The 25,534-nt window shown below is 35.6% G+C and overlaps 1 protein-coding gene across 1 annotated transcript in view; it reads left to right on the forward strand.

Annotated features, from left to right (window-relative positions):
* The window catches only part of DCDC2 (doublecortin domain containing 2), a 52,954-nt gene extending 27,738 nt beyond the window's left edge, over positions 1–25,216 (forward strand). The window contains exons 4-11 of the mRNA XM_070942471.1: positions 2,028–2,104; positions 2,454–2,585; positions 13,403–13,549; positions 15,275–15,329; positions 15,669–15,819; positions 21,901–22,001; positions 23,943–24,230; positions 25,106–25,216. Of these exons, the coding sequence (XP_070798572.1) occupies positions 2,028–2,104; positions 2,454–2,585; positions 13,403–13,549; positions 15,275–15,329; positions 15,669–15,819; positions 21,901–22,001; positions 23,943–24,230; positions 25,106–25,216 (1,062 nt within the window). The remainder of the gene's footprint in view (positions 1–2,027; positions 2,105–2,453; positions 2,586–13,402; positions 13,550–15,274; positions 15,330–15,668; positions 15,820–21,900; positions 22,002–23,942; positions 24,231–25,105) is intronic.
* The last annotated feature ends 318 nt before the right edge of the window (positions 25,217–25,534 follow it).

Here is a 25,534-nt window from a genome sequence, read left to right on the forward strand (position 1 = left end):
CCTTCCATCTATCTGCTGTTGCCAACGGTCACCAACAACCAGCTCTGCCCATCACACTTTGTGCCACTATTGTGAACCAGCCAGGGGCCCTGTTTACACATCATTCAGGCCCCCTGTTTGTGTCCCACCCAGGGTCTTCTTTCACTCAAAAACAAAAAAAAGCTTAGTGTGTAAAAGAAGGATTTAGGGGTGCTGGCACAAAAAAAGGATCTGATGAGAACAGAGGTAGGGAATACTGGAATACCAAAGGACATCCTGGGCAGAGCACAGAAGATGCCCTTGCTGCACCATCATGAAAGAAGTAATTGTGTGTTATGTGGTGGGCATAAGTGGAGATGGGCAAGGTGGTAAGGGAAGTTGGCCACAGTGGGAGGCAGGCAGCCAAAGGGTGATCATAAATGCAGGTAGGAGTACCTGTATTCTGCTTTTTGTCAGTTTGAATGCAATGTGAAAAGATGTGCGAGATTGCTACTTACCCTGTTTGTTTATTGTTTATTTGTTTGTTTGTTTATTAAATTTTTCATACCGCCCTTCTCCCGAAGAACTCAGGACGATGTACAGCCAAAATAAAAACCAACAATATAAAAGTTAAAAACAATTTAAAATTATTAAATAGTTTGGCCAATCATCTAAAATAAAATAACCCATTCCCATAAAATTTTAGGCCAGCCCTGCTTGATGGAATAATAGCATTTTAAGGGCACGGCGAAAGGTATGGAGGTCGGAAATCCAACAAATCTCTGGGGGCAGCTCGTTCCAGAGGGCAGGTGCCCCCACAGAGAAGGCTCCCCCCCTGGGGGTCGCCAGTCGACATGTCTAACTGATGGCGCCCTGAGGAGACCCTCTCTGTGGGAGTGTACTGGTTGGTGGGAGGCTATCGGAGGCAGAAGGCGGTCTTGTAAATATCCAGGTCCTATGCCATGGAGCGCTTTAAAGGTGGCAACCAACACCTTGAATCACACCTGGAAGACCACTGGGAGCCAGTGCAGCTCGCGCAGGAATGCTTAACGTTTATAAGTTTAACACTATATTTAATTATACTATATAAATATAGTATAACATATTTAAATATAACATATTTAAAATGGGCCTGTATGTGTATAATAAATATAAACTACACATGCACACACATACAAACAAACAAACAAACAAACATAAATGTTCCTTTTCTGTTACTCCTTCTGGTTCTGTGTTCTGATTAAGTTCTAAAATAACATTGTCGTGCAATATCTTTTCCATTTCCTTATATTTTTGTCTGCTTGTCATGATTATAGTTTAATAATATTAGTTAAGCATATTAACTAAAATGCAGTTTTAAAATGTAAAACTGGTTCTTGGCTTCAAAATAAAACACAGTCTGAAAGCACAAATGGAAGGGTCCACTTCCTCGCCCCCCACCAATTCTGGTGTGTCCCATATCTGGTAACTCCAGTTTTCTGTTTTGGGCATAAAGAAAACTGTTACGAATTAATCTCAGGAATCATTAGTAGCACATTAGTAATTTAATATATATTACATCCAAACCAAGTTTAAGCAGCATTTACAACATAATTTCAACATTTTTGAATGTAAGAAGCTTTAAAGATAAGTATAACCTTTTCCAGCTAGTGGCACTAGGTCATAGTGACAAATGAGAGAGATGTCTTTCCAAGCCACTAGGCATGAACTATGAAAAACAGCTAAGAAATTAGCAGAACTGACAACAGTTGGAGGGCAACATTTCTGTGATTGCTAATTCCACAACATCCCCTGGCATATTAATAATGGCACAAATTCACTTCTGAAGCGCAAGTCACTTACATAGCAACAAAAACCAAAGGCTGGATGAGAAAAGCAAAAGAGAAATCCTGCAAATGTATGTATATCTAAATGGCAACTATAATTACACAGTGGCGTGCAGTGTTATCATTTATTGATAATGTACAAAATCTTTTAAAGTACTGATGGAAAAGATTTTTAAAAATAGTTTTAAAACAAATTAATGCAGTATAAAAACATGACTTTTTTTGGGGTGGGGTATCTTTCAGGTGAAGCCAGTAACCCACAGCAGAATTAATGTGTCTGCACGCTTTCGAAAACCACTTCAGGAGCCATGCACTATATTGTAAGTATTCATTTATACTCTTACTTTAGTCAGAGAGTCTCTCAGTGTAATGTACAGATTAATGAAAAGAGTTCCTACCCTGCAGCTTACAACCTAAAAAGACATAATAAAAAAGGAAAAGATAGTAAGAGTATAAAAAGGAAATAAAGATTATTCACATGACCCTTCTTAACATGTAAGTAGAATGCTTTTTTCTTTCCTTCACCTGGTGAAATGACCATTAGATGACCACGGGGGGTGTGACCAAGTCTGAATAAATTGACGTATAATTCAGCCTTGCTTATTTTCTAATAAGCATACTTATTGCTGAATATTCAGCTAATCGTTAATTTTCTATAATTTTTTTTAGCCTGGTTGCTAATGGTGATCTTGTAAGCCCAGCAGTGCGTCTTTTCATCCCAAGGAAAGCATTAAATCAGTGGGATCGAGTTCTTGAAATGGTTACTGAGAAAATTACGCTCAGAAGTGGAGCTGTACACAGGTAAGATAAAATTGCCTATCACAGATACTGGTTTTTTTTTGTATATGTTTTATTTGCAGTTTTCTTTTAACAACCAACATATTTTGTGGACAGTGTAATGACTGGGTCAATACATATTTTATCCAGTGCTAACAATAATAATACAATTACATATATATAGTTTTTATCTTCCAACTTCTAACCTTAACAAGCTCATTATAATTATATTCTTTTATGTGTCAATATTATAATACTTTCCCCCCAATTTGTATTTATTCCCCCCCCACTTGTTGGGGTTCTTCCATATTCACCTCTTTATTTTTAAACAGTACTATTCTTTCTTTATAATTCTTTATTGCTTTCTCCAAAAATATATGTCCAACATCCATTACATTTCTTCATACAGTGTATTTGTTGATCCCTGTTAAGTCACCTATATTTTAAGTATTACTCAAATTCCACCATATTTCCAATATCTCAGTTTTCTATAAACACCAATAAAACCATTTATTAATAAAATTTAATCAGTCCTGGGATTATATCTCTGAATCCCCTTAATTTGTAGTCTTTAAAAGCTATAAATTCCATTACATTTTTTGCACACTGTTAATCATAATAATACATTTAAATATGCCTCATCACAATCTTCTACCTCCTTAGTGTATTTATGGTTATAATAAATATTATTATATATCTATATATATGTTACTATTTCTCCAGTTTAGACTCTCTATTTATTTCTATTAGTTTTTAATACAATCACAGTATTACAAGATATCTGTCAAGATATCCGTCATCTCTCAGCCTTTTTAGAGTTTCATCATTTATTGACTTTTTGGTGATTCTTTTTTATTTCTCTCTTGGGCTCCTATATTTCTTTCTAATATTTTTACATAGACTGAATGTTCCCTCTGTCTTACCCCTTATCTCCTTCTGCTGCATCATTTGAATCCATAACCCTTTCATTATTTTTGGGAAGTCTTCATTTTTTTTCTCTGTGCTATTGTAAGCTCTTAAGGAATTATCTATTTGATTCTTAGATTTTATTGTTATTATCTTTTCATTGTTTTTGTTTTCTTGTAGCTTGATTTGTCTCCACCACCACTCCTGATTTCTCATCTATCTTCTGAATATTTTGTTCATATTTTCCCACCATTTGCTGAGGATCTTTTACACTCACTTCTTTATTTTTGGACAATCCCATCATCTCCTTATGATTCTTTGTCACACTTTTATAAAAACTTTTAGCTATCATTAACATTCATAGAACTTCATAGAACTTTATTGTCTCCTGCTGAGTCATTTTGTACCAAATTAATATATTAAAAATTACTCAATTTATCTCTAATATTCCAGTGTCCCATTATCTAAAAAACTCCCAAAAAATCAATTATTAATAAAATTTATCAATCCCAGAATTATTCCTCCAAATCCCCTAGCTTTCTAGTCCTTAAAAGCTATAAATATATACTTTACAGTCTTTTTACAGTTTCCAACTTACACCTTCCCAATTGTCCAAATTTTAGAGTCTTATTTGTCTTTTCTTCTCCCCCCCTTTCTTCTTTTGCCTCGTAGGATGATCTTTTGCATCGTAGGATGTTAGTGAATCAAATCCAGCTTAGCCCACCAGGTTCCTCAAATCTTTCAAATCCACCTTTCAAGAAACAGTTCAATAAAGTTTTGATATTTATAGTTCAGTTGCTTTAAAAATCTTCAAACAGCCCAGTAGATCTTTCCAAGCCTCCAGATTGCCTACTAAGATGTTGTTTGCTTTCTCTCCTTTCATCACTTTCAGTCAAATTTCCAACGTTGCAGTAATCTTCTTCCTCCAGTAGATGGCTCCCCTACTTCCAATTCCAGCATTCAACAGAGTGTAAAAGTCAAAGCAGCTGACTGTCAGCCATTCGGGGGGTGGGGTGGGGTGGGTTGAAGATAGAGTTTAGAAAAGCAATTTCTCTCAATAATCACTTTTCACAATGTTGTTTGACTTTTTCCAGGCTTTCTGTGTTTTAAAGCATCCTTTAAATATTTCTTTTGCATCTGAGTCTTTAATCTTTAGTCTTTCTCTTTAATTTTTAGACTTTAATCCTTCTCTATAAATCCAATCGCCGCTTTCTTACTATTTGGAGATTGTTTTTAAACATTTTTAACTTGGGTTAAATCTTTGGGGTAAAAGTTGGAAGTTATCTCACCTAGTTTCACTGCTCTGTCCACGCACCGCTCTAGCACAAGATCTTAGTGTCCTGGTTGTCCCAGCTGGTGACAGACCAAGATGGCTGTCGTCCCTGCTGCCGTTCGGGAGAGCTTTATTCAGATCAACAAGAAAATTGCTGTTTCCTTGTGATTAGCGAAGTGCCTCTCCTTTCTTCACCACCCCTTCAGGGTGGCTTGACCCTGTAATGTCTCCCAGCAAGCAGTTGCTGGCTGCATTTCACGGAGCCTGGCAGAGCGCCACTATTTTCCAGCCATTCCCGCTGCGATGTCAACCGGAAGTCTCCTATCACAGATACTGTTGTGCTTTCAGATGACTTCCTCTGAACTCTAACTCAGCAGGAACAGCTTCTAATATGAACGTGCCATAGAATTTTATATTTCGAACTGATTCTTTGTAATCTTTGTTAGTTGATAGTAATAAGTTCATGAAGATTCTGTATGTGCATTTTCAGTATTCATTTGTTTGACAGTTATTGCCTGGATTTTTACTGGCAAGAAGAGTCCTGTAAGTGATTTTCTGTCTAGAGAAAATCCATAGGCTTTGGGGACATAAAGTATTTTCTGATTACAAAGGAGTGGTTGACACTAAACATATAGCAGAAGTAAGTTTTGGTAGAGATAATATTATGAAGGCAAGTCTTTGCATTGGAATGGGACAACTCCCTGGGCTGACTCATCCCAGCCCACTTGCCGCAGCCTACTTTATGGTGTTAGGCAGAAATCCAGATAGCATGCGTTTCATTGAGATCTATATAAGAAAGAAAGAGCCAGAAAGTGAAAGAAAATGTTGTATTTAGACATATGTCAATAGTTTCTTTGCTTTAATTGTTTCTTTGTTATTTTCAGAAATCTGTGTTGATTCAGTAAAAGTATTATGTAAATTAAGCAATAACTGATTTTGACCATAATTTGACATGTCCTGAAAGGGGCAGGGGTCAAAATCTTAGAGTCAAAAGAGATTTTCCTTATTCTTTGAGCATCTACTTTAAAACTAAGTTCTTTTTAAAGCCAAGTAAAAATTCATTGTTTTCATGGATATTGTGATCAGGTGTAGAATCAACTGATGCTGATCAGAATGCTGTTTCATTGGTGCTGGAGATAATATACAAGAACCTAACTTTTAGATCTTCAGTGCAAAATGTCCATTGCCTTGTATTTAAAATTCAATGCTTTAGTAACAATAACCTTGCTAAACTCTTAAGATATCAGAGATTTCAAACCAGGACAACTCTCCATTCTATACTCTTTATATCGCTCCCCCCAAACATTAGATTTGTGATGCTACTTTTGTAGTTTCTGCTGTTGCCTTAGGCTTTCCTGCCCATAATTACTGGCTATTGCTTATCTGAGTGGCCAGAAAAATCTGTTCAATATGAGTAATGTCATTTCACTATGAAGGGATTTAGCATGAAAGTGCTTAACAATAGATAAAAATATATGATTTCTGTTAGCCTATGAACTGCATCTCCACATTAGATACAAATAGCTTTTTCTTGTCTCATTCACTACACAAGAGATTCCATTTCAAATACTACAAATGTAGGAACACGAGTGTATTAGCAACCCTTTCATATGGAGCTGGTTTCTCTTATAGGTAGTGGGAAAACTCATGAAACTGATGCTTATCATGTCAGTTCATATCATCATATTTGGCATGCAAAAATGATTAAGACTGATCAAAGAGTGTGTGGTATACAAATGTGCAGTTGTTTGGGGTATAAAAGTAGTATATTACCATAATTGGTTTTTTATACTCAGCATTATATGATACCTTCATTCAAAGAAAAAAAAACCCCTTATGAGCAATTTGCAGGAATTGGTCTAAATCAGATAGATCAGCGATGGCGAACCTATGGCATGCATGCCAGAAGTGGCATGCAGAGCCATTTCTCTGGGCATGCCAACTGTCGCCCATTGGTCTTCCGGGTTCCGTTGCGCATATGCACACATGTGCACTGGCCAGCTGGTCTTCACGCACACATGCGTGCCAGAAACCAGAAGACCAGGTGAGCGGTGTGCATGTGCACACCGGAAACTGGAAGCTCAGCTCCCCGGTGTGCACATGCATGCCAGGGAACTCCTCTTCTGGTTTCCAGTGCTCCCCTGCACGTGCATGTTCCCGAATAGTGAAAATGCTACTGGTTCACCTGAACTGGTAGTAAAAGAATGCTTTTGAAAAGTAAAAAAAAAGTTCTGATGATCGCGTGGCACAGTTGATCGTCTGAACTTTTAAAAAACTTTTTAAAAGCATTTTTTAATTACCATTCGGGCAATACCCTGTTTCCCCCAAAATAAGACATCCCCTGATAATAAGCCCAATTGGGCTTTTGAGCGAATGGCAATAAGGCCAAACACTTATTTTAGGGTTCAAAAAAATAAAAGACAGGATCTTATTTTCGGGGAAACATGGTAGGTAGTAAAAAAATGTTTTAAAAAAGTAAAAAAAAGATTCCGACAATCTAGCTGTGCCGTGCGATCCTAGGAACTTTTAAATACTTTCGAAAGCATTTTAAAGTACCTATTGGGGGTCCGTTTTTGCTCCCAAGATGCTTCTGTGAGGCCTGCTAGGCCAAAAATGGGGGATAGGGGGTGGAAAGAAAGAAAGAAAGAAAGAAAGGAAGGAAGGAAGGAAGGAAGGAAGGAAGGAAGGAAGAAAGAAAGAAAGAAAGAAAGAAAGAAAGAAAGAAAGAAAGAAAGAAAGAAAGAGGAAGGAAGGAAGGAAGGAAGGAAGGAAGGAAGGAAGGAAGGAAGGAAGGAAGGAAAGAGGGAGGGAGAAAGGGAGGGGAGAAAGAAAGAGAAGGAAAGAAAAAGAAAAAAGAGAGGGAGGGAGGGAGGGAGGGAAAAACGAGAGGAAGGAAGGACCACAAACCTGGAACTAGACGCAGCTTCAGAGGATACCTTGAAAGAGCACAGCAGTCCAGGGCTGGAAGGGACCTGGAGGTCATCTAGTCCAATCCCCTGCTCCAGCAGGACATTGTTAAAGTGAGTTTCTATCTTTTGACCCCCCCAGTCACATGACCCCCACCAAGCCACACCCACCAAGCCATACCCACAGAACCGGTAGGAAATTTTTTTAGATTTCACCACTAGATTATACTTCTGGATTTAGTATAGCCTTTAGTTTGAGAAAATGTTTATGTAATGGACACAATTTTTCTAAATTTATAGCAGTATAGTACCTCAAATACAGTACCGCATTTCTTTAGTATCACATAGAATAGGCATCTTTAACATCCTGTTTATCTCATCCCTTTTTCATATCACATTTGGGACAGAAATTATTACCCAAATTATTTATTTGGGTTTATTATACTGAAATATTATTAAAAATATGCCCTTTGGGAGTTTGAGCTAGCATTTTCCTGATGAATAGAATAAACTGAGGGAACACATTTATCCAAACATTTGTTAAGAACAGTGCAGTCCTCTGTTGTGATCCTCTTCTCCATTCAAGCCAAAAGAGTTACATTTGACAAAGCTGAAAGTGATGTCATTTAATTAATAATTGACAATACTGATGACTGTTTTTCCTTGTGAATGCTTTCCATTATAGTGCAGTCTTTCTGCCTTTTCCTTTATATTTTACAATTTTGAGAGCTAAATTACCTTATTTCTGCAAGATTTATGATCTGATTCTCAGTTACTTATCTTTAACCTTAGAAACTGCTTTGGAGGGGATAGTTTTGGAAGTATAGGATTATTGCATTTTAAGCAATTCTTACGTAAGCTACTCTTAAGCAACTATTCAACACAAAGAATGAAAAACAAGTTTCAAATTGATAGTGCTTTCTATAGCTATTATAGTATTCTCTTTTAGTGATACTAACTCTGAATGACATTAATTTCCATATTACAATTGTTTTTTGTTTTTTTTTTAGAATTGCTAACTCAATCCAAATCACTTCCTTTGTTCGTGGGAAAATTGTCACAAATGGCAGTCCCGTGACTCCGAGATGCTGTAATGTTATAATTGAAAGCTGGTTGCCGAGCTCCCGAATTCCAATCACATGAGCACAGGGATGCTGCAACGGCCACAGCTATGAGGATCTGTCATTAGTAGCCCTCATTCACACAGTGCCACTATCTTGTGAGAAGGTGTCAGGGAACATTGTAAATGAGGGTCATGTGACTATGGCAGTGGTGCTGAACTCAGTATGAAATGGCAAGAATTTTTCAAAATTTAATTCCCATGGGAGTAATGGGTCCCAGCATTCTGCAAGTTAGCCCATTTGAGGTACCTTAGTTGATAAAATTTTGCCCTATGCTGCACTGTTTTGCCCAGTTAAAGGTTTCAGACATAAGAGTTTTATTAGTATGTAGATATTTCAACTGTGTATTATGCTTATTTATTTGGCTTTCCTAGTTTTCTGTAAATCAAGTTTTTGTATTTGATACCTTAAGAGAGAGCACACTAAATCTACTAAAATGTATTACTGTTTAATAATTAACAGGTTAGTTACTGTGATTTATGGTAACAAGACTCCATTAGTCAAAATTCCAATAAAGACTGTTAATTCTGATAAAGACAAAACTCTGTGTTAAATGAACGGGCAATTAATTTTTCAGCACAGCACAGCAACAATACTGGTTCTTTTTCCCCTCTCAATTACGCCCATCATTTATAGGATTAGTGATATTATTCCTTGTATATAAAAACAAATCACCAATTCACCTCATTTTTAACAGCTCTTTAAGCTAAAGATAGGAACAGAAAATTAATTGCTGTTAACCCCATCTCCAGGAGCACAAATAATTGAGCCTGTCTAATTGAAATATATTAGATTTGGAAATGAAGACGGAAATCCACTTATTTTATTGGTAAATAAAAACTACATGAGCTAGGGTGTCAAAGGAGGTTGTGTAGGAAAACAGGAGTGTGGTGCTATAAAAGGGATGGTTGATTTGCAGCCCTTAGTCTCTATGTTGCTTATCAAACCCTCCAGATTCAATTTGCTGAAATCCTCTAGAATTGCCAATTTTTGGCATATATTTTTTTTCAGTTTTAAAAGGTAAATGCATTTTTTTTCTTAAACCAAGCGCTAAAATAATACAAAAGCTATAAAAAAGGCAGACATTTCTATTCTGACCTCTTAGTCAACATAATTGTATCACTATCATCGTGACCATAGAAGACTAAAACAAAACAAAACAGAATTTTTAAAAAGTGATCCCTGACTACAAAAATGTCATTTGCCTGTAATGTAGGAATGACCCTGGTATAGTGTCTATCAGAGACACATACAGTAATGCCAAATTTCTTTGTTTTTTTCTAGATACAGAACCCTAGATCTATCTGTCAAAGGTATCTGTTACCTCTTCTGGCTTTCCTTAATGTTTTTTTCCTCATTAGAAAAAAGATGGAAACAATAGTAAGGAAATAAACAATACAATTATACATGGTCTTTCCCTTTCCAAATAATATTCTGTGAATAGCTCAGAGGAATTGGACAATAAAAGCCTTATGTGGAAGCACATTAAGGCTCATATTGTTACTTTTTTTTTCATGAATTTTGAGATCCAGTTGAAAAACCAGCGATAATCCCCATCATAAATACTATTCTGCTGCACAGTTTTAGTTCATGGAAGAGTAATTCTACATCATTGGTGTGTTAAAATCACAGCACTGGAAAATTAGCTAAATCAGTTTTTTTTTTTAAAAAAGGTACTGTATCAAGCCTGTTTGGTAAATTCTTCCATGTTACATATTTTTATTTTACAATATCATGGTGAATTTCAGTCAGCTAGCACCATTATACAGGAAGCATTTCTGAGACCCTTAACGATGTATATTTGTTTTGGATATCAAAATGTAGTTTAACAAATCTGCTACTAGGTAATCCATATAAATCTAGAGATGTATGTTGCTTTAGGGTTTTTGTTTTGTTTTGTGTTTTTGAAAAGCCAAAACATTTTTGAATCTAAGAAGCATGTGGGAAAATTTAAATATATCAAGGATCAGTATGGAGATCTGTGGAAAAACTCCAGTCTGTGTACTTACTTTGAAACTGTGTTTAATCCTTAAATACTACTTGCATTCGCAGAAAAATTTGAGGGTTTGATTTGTAGCTTTATAGCTCATTTTTGAACTACCATAACTATCAACATTATGAATAATTCTGTAAATAAGCTGACCTGATATCCCATCTAGTGGCTATTGTTAGCGGTGCAGATATGAAACAATTTCTCAAGATACAGATGAGGCAGGAATAGCTTTTTTTGGTATAAGACATTCTATTAAATCTGTATTTTTTGTTTACTATAATTTAGGTTGTTTGTGTGTTTATGTGGGTGCCTTCAAGTCAGTGTTGACTCCTGGTGACAAATCCCTGCTGTTTTCCTGGCAAGGTTTCAGAAGTGGTTTTCCATTCTCTGCTTTCTAGGGCTGAGAAAGAATGACTGGCTGAAAACCACCCAGTTGGCTTCATGCCTAAAATGGGACTAGAACTCACAGTCTCCTAGTTTTCTAGCCCGATGCCTTAACCACAGCACCAAACTTGCTCTCAATTTAAGTAATAGTAAAGTGTTAAAATCAAGACTGCCTGCGCGCTAGTATTTTAGTACAATATGAAACCATGTTTTCTGATGCTTCAACTTGAAAAAAACAATGCTTATTACTAACTTCAAGACAGTTTCAAATCTATTATTCTGGCCAACATAGTTGACAGAATGGCTAGGAACAGTTTTAAATACTTCTGCATTGAACAGATTGTTAATGTCTAGCTTTGGTCTGCATCATAGCACAGATAGGACACTGGTCACTCCGATGGATGACCTGCTAAAGAAGCATGATAGGAGTAACTTGTACCCAGTTGTGCTCCTAAAAATCAGTGGCCAAGATATCCTCTCTAGTGCTCTCATGTTGGAGATATGAATTCAGCAGGAATCTTTGTTAGAGGATATGTTCCTGTCATAACCAAATGCTGAATATATTTCACATATTTATAGTAAAAGATTTATCAAGAAATACACAAAAATAGAAACTTGCTTTTATTTAGCCTATATCCAGAAGAGTGAGAAGACAATTAAGTCTGAAGTACAAGAGAACTCCCTTGACTCTTAAACACAGAAGGCCATTTAATTAACAATAAGGGCAGGTGGGAATAACTGGGACAGTTATGTGAAGACTCTTCCCCTCATCCACATCTCCCTCCCCCCTCCTACCCTTTTCAAACTGGATGAATTATGATAAAGGGGCATGATAATGGATTGAAACTATTTAGAGTAGTGTGATACTTTTTTTTTTTTTAATTTGATTTATATGCCGCCCTTCTCCGGAGACTCAGGGCGGCTTACAATGCGTTAAGCAATACTTGGGGTTGGGAGAGATGTCAACCAAGCTGAAGGGACTTTTCCTGTCAAACAAGAGGCTGTTTTTCTGAAGGTCAGATCTGCAGTTTAAGGAAGCTCCCTGGCCCTATTCAAAACAGTAGACCAGGAACATTTAAAGCACAAAATCTATTCTGATCCTGAATGTTTTGGTCAGCATGGTAGTCAGAAATTCCTAAATCTATCTGCAGATAATTACTAGCTGTATCCCTGCTTTGTGAGATCTGACCTGGTTTCTTGATTATTGCAAAGGGCTCCAGGTAGAAATGGCCTTGAAAAAAGGTTTGCTAAACTTTTATTTGGTAGATCCCTGCAGGAGCACGTATTAAACTGCATGGGTTTCCTGTTTCTTCCCAAGTTAAATTTAATGTTTTTGTCACTACATTTAAACCTCTATATATGATTAGACCCCTTCAACTTAATGCAACATCTTCTTCTGTATCCTGCTACCTGAGCATCACATTCTGCTGTTATAGCTAAATGTCTATTGAGATTCTCAGTCATCCAGTTCATGGTTGTGTCAAAGATGCTTTTTCAAGAGGCAACTGGACTTTCTTGTTTTTCTTTGCAGATGTTTTGCTTCTCATCCAAGAAGCTTTGTCTGCTGTTATAATTTCTTGCATATGGCATCCTGGGAAGAAGTTCTGCTAGTGTCAACTCGGGCTAGGATTTTGTTGGTGGCAGCTTCTACTCTTTCCAGTTCCCTCCCACCCAATTTATTTGCTCACTCGTTATACTGACATGATTTAAGAAATTGTGAAAAAATATTTTTATTCTTTAATTTTTCCTCCATAGTATTTATATCTTAATTACAGCGATAATTGATGATTTTGTGCTTTAAATGTTCCTGGTCTACTGTTTTGTTGCAGCAATTTTATAATATTTGCTTGGTTTTAGATTGTTTTATGCTGCTACATTATTCTGAGTTGTTTATTCTTGAGATTGTTATTTAATGGCTCTGTGAGGCAAGCGAACCTTTCATAATGGCTATGTGCTGAATACAAATTTACTTTTTGTTTTTGTTATGGAGCAATAGCAGACAATTTTGATGAGAATTGCTGATGATCACAGCTTTGTAAAGTACAGCAAATTCATGAGATCTTTTCTTGTACAAATTTCTTTAGGTATAGTTTATATTTTTTTCTGTGATGAGACTCAAGATTTGTTTTCTGAAATAAAGTTCATAATCTATAATGAGATTTATTAGGTATTTGTTGATTGGTAATACAATTGTAATACAGTGTTAGAGAACACATTTACTAAAAGGTTAATATGGTACTATTATGTTTCTTTTATAGGCTTTATACTTTAGATGGAAAATCTGTGGAAAGCGGGATGGATTTGGAAAATGGACAGTTTTATGTAGCAGTTGGCAGAGATAAATTTAAGAAATTGCCATATAGTGAACTATTGTTCAGCAAGTCCACAGTGAAGAGATCTTATGGGTATGTAAATGTTTCTTGCCCTGTTTATTGATGAACAGAAATGCTGGTATTGGTACTTGATATTAACATGGTTAATTACCATAATGTTAATAATTCTGAGACCTTAACAACAAAGAGATATCACCAGAGTAGTCACAACTGAGATTCTGCTGACTATAGATTTCTATAGATATAAGAAGGAACAACTAGACATAATGGCTGATACTCTTTGTTCACTTGATTGTCTAATTCACGTCACATTTGAGGTAGAGAAGCATTTATACCTAGCAATGTTTGGGATTACATACAATTACATATTTTAGGTTTAACCTAAAATACTATTGCCCTTTAAAGCCATAGCCTTTAAAGCCATTTGTAGATTATGTAAGATTACACAGGATGAATAATTATGTGTGAATGCTGTTTCCAGCCATTGTGTAGAGGTTGACTCTGGCTAAAAGCATTTTATCTGGTTCTGTCCGTCCCTCTCTCCCTACACACACTCACCTACACCCACACATGAGAGAGAGAGAGAGAGAGAGAGAGAGAGAGAGAGAGAGAGAGAGAGAGAGAGAGAGAGAGAGAGGGAAATGGAGATTGACAGAGACATAGAGAGAGAAACAGGTAAAATGCTGTTTTTCATACTACCAGAGCAAAGTTACTATAATTAGTGAAATGGTTAAACTTTGTAATATTTAATAAGATGTATTTATTAAAATAAATGTTACCACAACACATTACAACTCTGGATAGCTTGTAAAATCTATAGTAACAATAGATAAAAACATCAAAGAAGAAAACCTTCAAAAGTCCAGAAAACAACAACAATAATTTAGAAAAAACAGAACATCATACAGGTGGTCTATTACCCAGTTTAACCCAGAGTCTGGGAACAGAGCCATATTTTAAGGGCTCATTTAAATAGGACGGGGTAGAGGGAGCTGAACAAATCTCAGGGGGAATGGTGTTCCAGAGGACAGAAAATTCTTCGCTTCCAAGAGAAGTTGTTTGCTCAATTACACCCAACTAAGCTAAATCTGTCAAATTGTGTGAGACATATAGAAACTACAGGAGATAGGCAGTCCTCAGATAAACAGGTCCTTTTCTAATAGGTCTTTTTTTTAAAACCAGAATCTCAAATTATGGTATACATGGAAGCTTACTGGCAAACAATACAGCTCAAGGAGCAGATGTCTCATATGGGCAGGCTGTGTTCAGTTCAGTTCAGTTCATAGTCACATTCAGGAGCAAAGATGAAATTGTTCCAGGCTTAGGAAGTCCAAACATCCACAGCCACTGTATCTAATCAGAATTGAACCCAAGTCAATTCCTCCCTATCCAGACCTATCCAACCTCCAAACATTAGGGCAAGATTTTGACAGAATCAGCTGACTGATTTAGGACTAGAACTTATTAACATACTGATGATATCAGACCCTAGGTCAACAGATGATCTCACCCTGTGATATAGATGTTAAATAGGAAGGGCAAGAGCATCAGGCTCTGAGACACCATCCATAGGAGGACTTCTTGGCTTGATCTCTCTGTCCGGCCATCACCAAGTGGACCCCACCTCAGAGAAATTAGGAGAATTCTAGCAACTTTGTGCATCATTTTAGGATATGCTATAATTATTACAGAAATTACAGCAAAATAGATCATATCATAATTTTGTTTCTATACAAAATTTAGCAATAGTTGGCTGCTTTAGTGTACAAATAAATTAATATGTATTTGTTTTTGCAGCTCAAAGGCATCCTCGCTACCACCTGTTGGTGGATCTGGAAAATCAAAGGGGAGTGTAAGTATCAAATATAATATGGGTTTCATGGTTTACTGTGTTTAATCCCATCAGATAAAATTATATTTCCTTTACAGATTCACTCATAGATACCTTGTGAGACATGGCAAGGAAACACATAGATAGGGCTTTCCCTTGATCTTTTTGTCTGCTTGGAATTTCTGTAGCTGTTAATAAGTTGCCTTTTTCATATTAAAGCTAAAGTACAATGGTGTTAAAATTGTAATTTAGGAATATTTATATTAAGGAAGACTATATGCATACATTTGAAGTTTATATTTAATAACACTTTTTTGGGTTTCTGCAAATAAATTACCTGTTTTCCCTCTATCCTATTAGTCAAAATCTACTGACACAGGAGACACATTGTCTTCGCCTCAACCGCCAAAGAGAAAGGAAAAGATTGGACACAGTCAAGAGTTTAAAAAACCTACAAAATCAAAAGAAGATGCAAAAATTGTAACCAAATCTTACATTTTTCCTGTTAACGGTAAGTACATAAAATTAGAGTACCATTTATTTGGTATTTGATTGCTTTGTTTTATATGTGGTCTTTATTTTGTTCAATAAAGGCTCCTTTTTTCCAACTTCAAGAACAACTCAGTAAAATGAATGGGATCGAGAGAGAGTAACTGGCCCCAAATCACCTAGCCGGTTTCTACACCTAAGGGAGGACTAGAACTCACAATCACCTTGTTTCTAGTCCAGCATCTTGTTGCCAGACACATTACAAATATAATTAAATAATTAAATATGTAATAATGAACATTAAAAGTAGGTGTCACAAAATATTCCAATTTGCTATTTCTGAATTTGTATGCTTTATTTATTCTAGTCCATTAGGTTAATGAGATAAGAAATGCAAATAAAGAAGATTCATCGATATTAGCAAGACTGCTACTTATTAGTGAGTCATGCTACTCAATTACATTACTACTGTGGAAAGGGTTTTGATCATCATATTAATCCCAATATAGTGGATTATACTGGATTATATCAATAAAGTAAGAAAACAGAGTCCATATATCAACATTTATGCCAAAGGTTTACATCATTTAGGTTCTGTTTTCCCCATAATGTGAATGTACAAGTGCACAACTTGGTGATGAGAACTTTGTGATACATGGCTTAAAGCAAACAACTGAGGTCAATAACAAACTAGGAAGACTAGATTGTTAATATATTTTTTCAGAACTATTGTAGGTATTCTACCTGTAGTCTCCAGAATCAAACACAAGGAACTTCCATTCTTTCCTACAATCAGGGATACAAGGACAAAATAAAAGGTAAGCAAGGGAGCATTGTGGTCTGGGGAATTCAGGCTTTAAATCAGGTCTATTAAAATCATAACCCCAAAACAATCTCTGAGATTTGTAGAACAAGGCAACACACAAGATTACAGTCTGTTTTTATCTGCTCCTTCAGGAATATGTGGCTAAACAATGTTGTCTCATTTTTTTGAGAGGACAGTCTGAGAGACCTTGTTCTAACAAAAGCTCAGAGCTCTGCATGGGGTAGACAGTGGGGGACCCAGTTTCTTTTCTTATTGAAAAATGGATACGGAGCCAAACACTGCTAACTCATTATTTCTTACAGAGCCAAGGCACATAGCTGCAGAACAAATTATAAACCACAAATCAAGTTTTGTTCGATTCCCCATGGATGGGTGAGTATTACTTTATTACATTTATTATTTATTATTACATGACATGGGTTTATATCCCTGGGAAGGGTGAGAAACTTTGGTTGAGATGAAATAACAAAATGCTCAGATAAGTGTATCTTTTCACTTGTTTAATAATTACACATTCACAACTCTTTTATAACTACTATGCATTATGCAGCACTATTTCTCTTGTCTTTCCACAGACATCAGTGCAGCCATCCAACACTCCCAGAAGCATAAGTATTTCTCACCAGGACTTCCACAGATTGCAAAAGAAGAGATAATAGCAGCTGTTCCATTCTGAAGTTGCTATCTTTGTCCTGAGAATCTTGGGCCTTTCACAGATGGAAATGTAACAGGTGCACTTGTAGCCAGAAAAAAAAAAAAAAACATGATGGAAATATCTGCATCTGTTACTTGGCTATCTTTTCAGGACCTTCCATGAAAGAATGCATTGTATGTCATTAACATTTTTCAATAAAAGTTGTGATCTTTCAGCTATGGCTCTGTTCTTGCAATTGGTGGCAGATATGGGTCCCTCTCACTTGTTGCTCATTTCAGATATTTCCAAATAGATGCTTTAGCATAAGAACTTACCTCTGTTTTGATCATCTTACTACTAAGAATGTCACAAGAGAAATGTTTTTATATTTGTGTGGGTGTTTCAATGATACTGTTAAGAAATTATGCTTAGTGTATTAAGTTCTGCCTGTTGACAGAAAGCTAGAATCTAGATGTCATAAATTAATAGATTAATAAAAGTATTCTATTGACAAAGTTTCCTTTCTATCTGGTTCTGGCTGTTTGTGGTTATAATTCTACCACCTTCATAGAGCTTTTCATGAAGGGGATATTAAATTTGCTTTGTGCTATATATAGGAAACTGCATGTTAGATTCTGTGATGTCATTATTTTGTTCTTTCCACTAGTACTTTTAGCACTTTTCAAGCATGGGTAAAATGGCATCATTGCAAGCAAGATGATGATTGAAGAATTGGCATAGAACCCTTGTTCTATGCCAATTGGCATAGGACAGTTAGCTCTTGTTGAAGGACCACTTGTTCAGCCAATGTCTGAAGTTACGATGGTGCTGAACAATGGATCCTTGTAGTAACAGCTGTTGCAGCATCTCCACAGTCACCTGATTGCAGTTTGGGTGCTTGGCAACTAGCTTGCAATTACTACATTGCAGCACCCCATGATAACATGATCGCCATGTGTGATACCTGCTGCCAGCTTTCAACAAGCAAAGTCAATGGGGAAGCTGGAAAGATGTTGCAAACAGCGATCACATGACCACGGGATGCTGCAACCGTGCAGTATTCACCTAATGACCGCAATTGGGATTGCTGCAACTGCTGTCAGATGGCACAGTCATGTGACATCACACTTTATGACTGTGTTGCTCAGTGATGGAGTTGCCGGTCCCAAAATACTATTGTTAAGCAAGGACTAACTGTATAGTTACATAGGTTCTAATAGTATTCCCATATTTTTCTGTTATTACTACTATCACTGGATTGTGTTATACCTTCATTTTCATCTCACATACGTTTTGTTGAATAAATGTCATCTTCTTTTGCAAGAAGTTTGTCCCCCCAAGATAACTTGACCGGGGCTGCTTTTTGTTTAGAAAGCTGTCTTCATGATAAATTTATAATTCTCATAGGATACTTTTTTAAAAAATATTTAGAGCAATGGCAATTTCTCTACCTCTCTGTGTCTTTATGTGCTATCCTAGAGAATAGGATAGAATCTCTTCTCTATTCTTTTTACATATCTGTTACAGCTAATGAAAAATACGTTCTGTATTTTTTTAAAAAATAGATAGCATGTGGTAAATTACACTGATTTTTTTTCTTTTGAAGTTACATTAATTCTCCAGCTTACTCTTAAAGCTTTGTAAATGTCCTTGATTTACATAAAATATTCAGGGGAAACAAACTATTATTACCATGATTATTTTCTCTCTAATGCTGAACTTCAAATTTGAAATTCATTAAATAGTTATACGTACTGTTAACATTTGTGTGCAATGCATTTTTTATTGTTAGCTCTGCTGAAGAAATAAACTTATGCATGGAACATTAATTTTCTGGATGTAATTAAAGAATATTGATTACTTATTAACTATTTGAAACTCTAATTAGTGTATTATTTGATATTCCTTTTTATCACAATATATCAGTTTCTTTCAAACTGAATGTAGGAACTGAGTGTCATAAAAGAAGAAATATTTTTCAGTAGATAGAAGAATTCACAGTGTTTTCAGAAATTATCAGACTTCTGGGGAAAAAATGGTAGACTGATTATTGTGGTGGAATGAAGAACCTGGATGTTCAATAATTCCTCTCCAGACAAGGAGAAGACTTGAGATTACCTATAAACGCTCCAAACAGTTGCCCTTGGGGGGTTGAGAGCTCTGGGACATGAGGTAATAAGCCTCATGCTCAAACTGCAGTTGGCTGCTCTGAAAGGACACTATATTTGCATATTTTCTTTTCTAAACATTTTTCATAAATTGCTTGTTGACTTCTTTTCAACTGTTACGAACCCAAACTTTCATGGGTTTGCCTTCTGTATAGAACTATTTTGGCTCTGCAAGCAGAAACAGTGACCTCTAAAACCCTGAAATTATTGGGAATGGTCAATTAGTATAGACCAGTATTTCTCAGCCTTGGCAACTTGAAAACATGTGGACTGTATGGCTAGTTGGAGAATTCTGGGAGCTGAAGTCCACACGTCAAATTGCCATGGTTGAGAAACATTGCCGTAGACAGATTCTTCATTTTCAAATGCTTTTCTCAGCAAACTCAATGGCTATTAACACCTCAGATTTATTAATTAAAATTAAAAAGTAGTGGCAATTATAACTTTGTGTGTGGGATGTGTAATGATTTGGTTTATTGGCCTTCATACTTAAAATTCAATATCCATCAATGTCATTCATAAGATAAATGAACATAGCATACAAATTTAAAACTTGCAATCTTCCATTGCCAGGCTGGGAATTTTGGGAATGATGGTATCCATTAAGGTGGATCTTTCATTGGAAGCATCTTACATGAATTGATGATAGATGGCATGTATTGCTTAATTGCTTTACATTTAGTTTATGTTTACCTATCCCTATTTTCATCAAAGTTTTTTAACCTTGCAATACTGTGACCCCCTAAAATGACAAAATGAATTTGTGCAACACCACCCTATGATTAAAAGTAATGATTTAATTGGGGCAAGAATTGATCAAGAAATCTACTTTTAATAATTGCATTTTAATCTATAGATAAAACTAAACAGTGATTGGTCTTTAAAAACTATAAAGATAAAACTGCCATTGGAAATAAATAAATGTTACAGGGGGAAAATGATATTAAATGTGGTGGCTTGCAGAATACTAGTAGACAGTAGCTTGCTTTTTGTGCTTTTTTCTCCCAGTGCAGCCACAATGAGATGCCAGTTGCAGCCTGGTTTCTTTGTTTCCCAGCCTCATGCTTTCTGCTTGTAACATTCTCTACCCATTCTTGCAATTTCCTTCTTGTTGCAATCTGTCACTTCTGCTTTGTTCCCCTCTGTTGTAATTTCCTCTGTAGAGTGAGCTTCAGGTCAGATATTCAGTGCTTTAGACACTTCCATGTCTTACTCCTTTGAAAAATGGTATATGTTAAAAAACATAAATTATATTTAAGTTCCATGCAGGTCTTTGAAGCTGATTGGTCACTTTGCATTCAACCTTACTATTGTATGCAAAGCAACATGCAAGTTCATGTTCAGAAAGAACATGTAAGAAAAAGTGTCTTTCGAGTGATCACCTATCTATTAACTGCATATTTTGAGAAATAATGGTTTAAATATATACTTTTGGTGCAAGGTAAAAATTACCAAACATATGATGTAATGCAATAACATAACATAAAATAAATAAACAGGAATATCACAGCATGCCACTTAAATTAAACCCATCAGCAACACCAAAGAAAAGTATTCAGCTGGATAGTCCAGAGGCCTAACTGAACAGATATTTTTCACCCAGTAGCCAAATATTTCCCTAAAGAGAGCTTTGCAGTCACTTTGTGCTACAATCTCTACAAGTAGTACAATTACCACCGTAATTGGGGCTAGATTTGTTACAATCTCATTGTAAGTCATTATGGTCATAAGTTGAGGCACCATGTGACTGGAAGTAATATTCTGGCCTTCTTTTTGTGTGGTCATTAAACACAACAGTTGTTAATCGAACCTATTCATTTGAATGACCATTTTTTCTCCAGAAACTGGCAAAAACCATGAATCACAGTCATGTGACTACAGAACTGGTCATAAAGCTGACCCCCCTGGCTTGCAGCTGTATGACAGCATGGGGGTTGGTGTGACCATTTATGGAGTACTTTAAGGGTTGTTTAGCACCCCTTCAGTGGTGGTTGTAACTTTGAATGATCATAAGTAGAGAACTATCTACTTATGAACACAACTACTGAAAAAAGCCATCTCCTGTGTCCATGTTCAGTTTCAAAAGCAAGAGGTGGACTTATCAGCTTTTAAGGAGCTCAACAAATATTTGTCTTTGCTTCTACTTTATAAATGTATATTAGATCAGTTAATCTTTTCTTCTCACTTGAGCATATTATTATTAAAATATTTTTCTAGCTTTATTTTTCAGAAAAGATGTGGGTTTTTGTTTTTTTTTATCTCTGTGTTATTTTCATGAGTTACCATGTTAGTATACTGTATCTGTGGAAAAACAGAAGTACATTTTTGAAGAAGAAACAGCTTCAAGTTACCTTTTCATTATTAATGCTGGTATGGTTATAATGCAAAAGATAACCAATGTAATATCATTTAGATGCAGTGCAATCATTTCACCACACAGTGTCACAAAATTGACTCTGCTTCTTTCCGCTTCAGATGATGGTGTTTACAAAGCTGGGAAAAAGCGATCTGAAATGCGAGGGGCAGCAGAAGTCCAGGAAGATGAAGACACTCAAACTGAGGTCCCAGTTGACCAGGTAATCTCAAAAGTTTCGATAAACACCCACATTTTAAACAAATTTGCACTTTCACATTGATATTGCATGCTTTGGATGTGTACTAATGTGAAGGCTGCTGAGTTCTAGGAAAAAAATAGGGAAGCTAGGCAATAAGTCTTCTTTAATGCAGGGAATGCAGAAGAGAAAATATAACTTTTAAAAGAACCACTTTTTGATGCAGCATAAAAGAGATCTGTCTGATTTTTTCTTTTGGCAGATTTATGTAGCAGAAGAGCAAGCAGAGCTGAGGGGCAGAGTTAAGTGCCACATCGGATTAAAGTTATTACATTCCCACAAGTGGTCCATTGAATTCTGTTGACTCTTATCTGGCTTCAACTTAATGGATGGTCGTGATCCTTTGCACTTAAATTAATGTTAAGTTGCAGCATAGAAGATTTATTTAAACTGATGACGTGCTTAACTCTGTCCTCCAGCTCTGCTGGCTCTTCTACAATTTATCAGCCCCCGTAGGTAACATAGCCCTTCTTCTGGGTAGCTTTGGATAGATAAAATTTGATCACTTGGGGTTTTAGTATTTTTTTTTTACAGACAAGGTACAGCAAGTTTGCAGAATTGAAAACTGAACTTTCCCTCTTAAATCAGTAATAAGGCACTATACATATCCTTTCAGTGTAAGAATGCATTTACTCACTACTGAAAAAGTCAGGGTGTTTTGTTAGCAGTGAAACTTTGAAAGATAGACCAGCAGATACCAATTTATTATAGTATCAGTGGGCAACTGGACATAAGATAGCAATAATGCCCACTGTTGTTTTGAAAGATGGTCATATTTGCTAAGAGTCATATTATTGGAGTGGGTGTGTCATTTTACCCAAATCAATCCCCTGCTAAACATATACATTTTATATCCTTCTGTTTGTTTATAATGAGTTTTCCTATATCTTTACTTTTGACTGAAAATATAATGTCACCTGCATATCTCAAAATTTGTCCCTGCTTCCTGTTTTGATTCAACTAATGTATCTTCCTGTTCTGTCATATCTGTAATACATTTGTTATATATCTTAAACAGATATGCCTATTTCACCATCTATTTCCCTTCCCTATTCTGAACCACTTTCTGAAAATCCTTTCATTCTGTACATATTATATCGTTCTTTGTAAAAGTTCTTCAAAAGAATAGTTATGTGTTCTAGCCGATGTATTATAGCCTATTCTGTATTCTAACATGAATCTACACAATCAGAAAACTGCTGTAGCTGACAAAACAAGGATAACATATATTTTTATTTTGTTTCCTTCATCATCCACCTTTGGTCTGAAACTTCACTGTTTGGTATTTCATTTCTATTCTTTTTGTAAATGTTTAAGCAAATGTCTATGACATGAAGAATTAGTGCAGATTCAATAATTTGCTTTTTTTTCTTACATTTTTAGGTTTTCCAATTTCCAGGCTGCAGAGTCTTGTTTCATATTTGCTGACATAGAATTGTTAACACTTTAACTGGCCTTTTGCCACTTTCTGCGGGTGTTTTCTTTTACTTGATAATTGATCTGACCTATTGTCTGACATTTCACAGTTTCTAATGGAATTGATTTATGAATATATTCTTTCTCTGCAAATATTTATGTCATTTAATACCCTGTTGGAAAGGAACTGTAAGGTCCTTCTGACATTTCTTAAATTGTTTTTGATTCTTCTATGATTACTATTGAAAATTTTTGTGCTAGGTCCAAGTCCTCCTGTGATTGCTTTAATCTTCTTAAAAACCCGCTCATTCCTCTTTTCTTCCACTATTTGTTGACATTTTTGACTGAATTTTTTTGCTTGAGGTTGGAAGTCCAGATTCAATGTTGGCAATTTACTACTATATCCTGCAATGCTCATAGTATAATATTTCTACTTTTTATTTTCATAATGGATTATTTCAATTAAAAGTTTTTTCCTGTATTCATCAGCGACCAGCAGAAACTGTGGATGAGGAAGAAAATGTATCCCCAGAACACAAAGCTTTAAAAAAAAGAGAATATGCAACGATGAATGGAGAAAATGGAGATGCTATTAATGGAATGGAGGAAGGCAAAGAGAAACAGAATGACCATTATCAAGATGAAATACAAGGGCAGGACCTTGATCAAGAGTCTAATGGTCACATGCATGGTAACACAAATGAAGAAAATGGTGAGGAAATGGAACCCAGTAGTCACCCAGAAGAAACAAAAGAAGGTATTGATGATCAAATCCAGGTAACATGTCTTTGTCTTTTGTGTACCTGTGTGAAAATGCTTCCATTTGTCTGCTATAGCAATAGGTTAGTCTGCAATCAATTTACATCACCCTTGGTGTCGCAGTTTTAGAGAAACCATTCTCTTTGTGGATGATTCTACTGGAATTTTTATAGAGGATACTGAACCTTGTAATATAAGAATGTTGGATATTACCTGCAAAACACCTCTATGCATTCTGATCAGTTATACACTAAAATTGATAACACTCTCTCTCAAATAATGCATTTGCTAAATTGAGTGTATTTGCTTTATATGAAACCAGCGGAAACATGCATCCATAAAAGTATTGATAAAACATATGTTTTATCCATCAGAACATCTGATACCAGTCAAAAGCAGATGCTGTTTAGTTGCCATGATGGATTTTCCCAGAATAATCTATAGGAAGTTATGTTAACTAAGTTGTTAAGCAAGGATGGGTTTGGTTTTTTTAATCATATATCTACCTTAATCCTCAGTTGTCCCATTTCCTTTTATTTCTGCAAGATAACTAAGAACCTATTCATTTTTACTATTATTTTTTACTAGCAAAAATTTTTTTTTCTAATCACACACACACACAAACACAGTACATACAGTATATATATGTATATAATGTATTAGTATCTTTATCACTAGAGATTGTGCTTGCTATAATCTAGTGAAGCTAATCCATACATATAGAGAAGGGTTAGAAGTTTGATAAGCAAAAGCAATTGGCATGCTCAGTGATGACTTCCAACTTGCAGATTCAGAGCTTCTTTATCATTATGAATACATACACACTAATAAACTAAATATGACTTTATGACACAAATATGTCAATTTCAAATGTGTTTTTTTCTTTCTTCTAGGTTGATTCCAATGGGACTTATGAAAAAGTCCCAGCTCCAAGAGTCACCATCACCAGTCCACAAGAAAGTGAGAAGAATGAACAAACCAATGACTATGCAGCAGTAGCATAGGGGTATTTTAGAAGATGTATGTTCTCAGAAAATGAAGAATTTTATATTTGGAACAAAGGGTGTTATTTTCTGCATTTGATTAATTTATGGTATAATATTATTATACCTATTATTATAATAATATTATTATTATACATATTATTATATGATGGAACTTTTTTACCCATTAAGCCTTGACATGAAAAGAGTATTCAGACATAACATCATTAAAGAGATGTTCATTAAAAGGAAGTTTAAATTGTAAATGCTGACACAAGATACAAAATTTTAAGGGAATATATTAATGAATAGAGTCATTATGGAAGATGAAATATTGAA

This window comes from Pituophis catenifer, unplaced genomic scaffold (assembly GCF_029215685.1).
Source record: "Pituophis catenifer annectens isolate HBS135680 unplaced genomic scaffold, rPitCat1.0.hap2 SCAF_3, whole genome shotgun sequence".
Lineage (NCBI taxonomy): Eukaryota > Metazoa > Chordata > Lepidosauria > Squamata > Colubridae > Pituophis > Pituophis catenifer.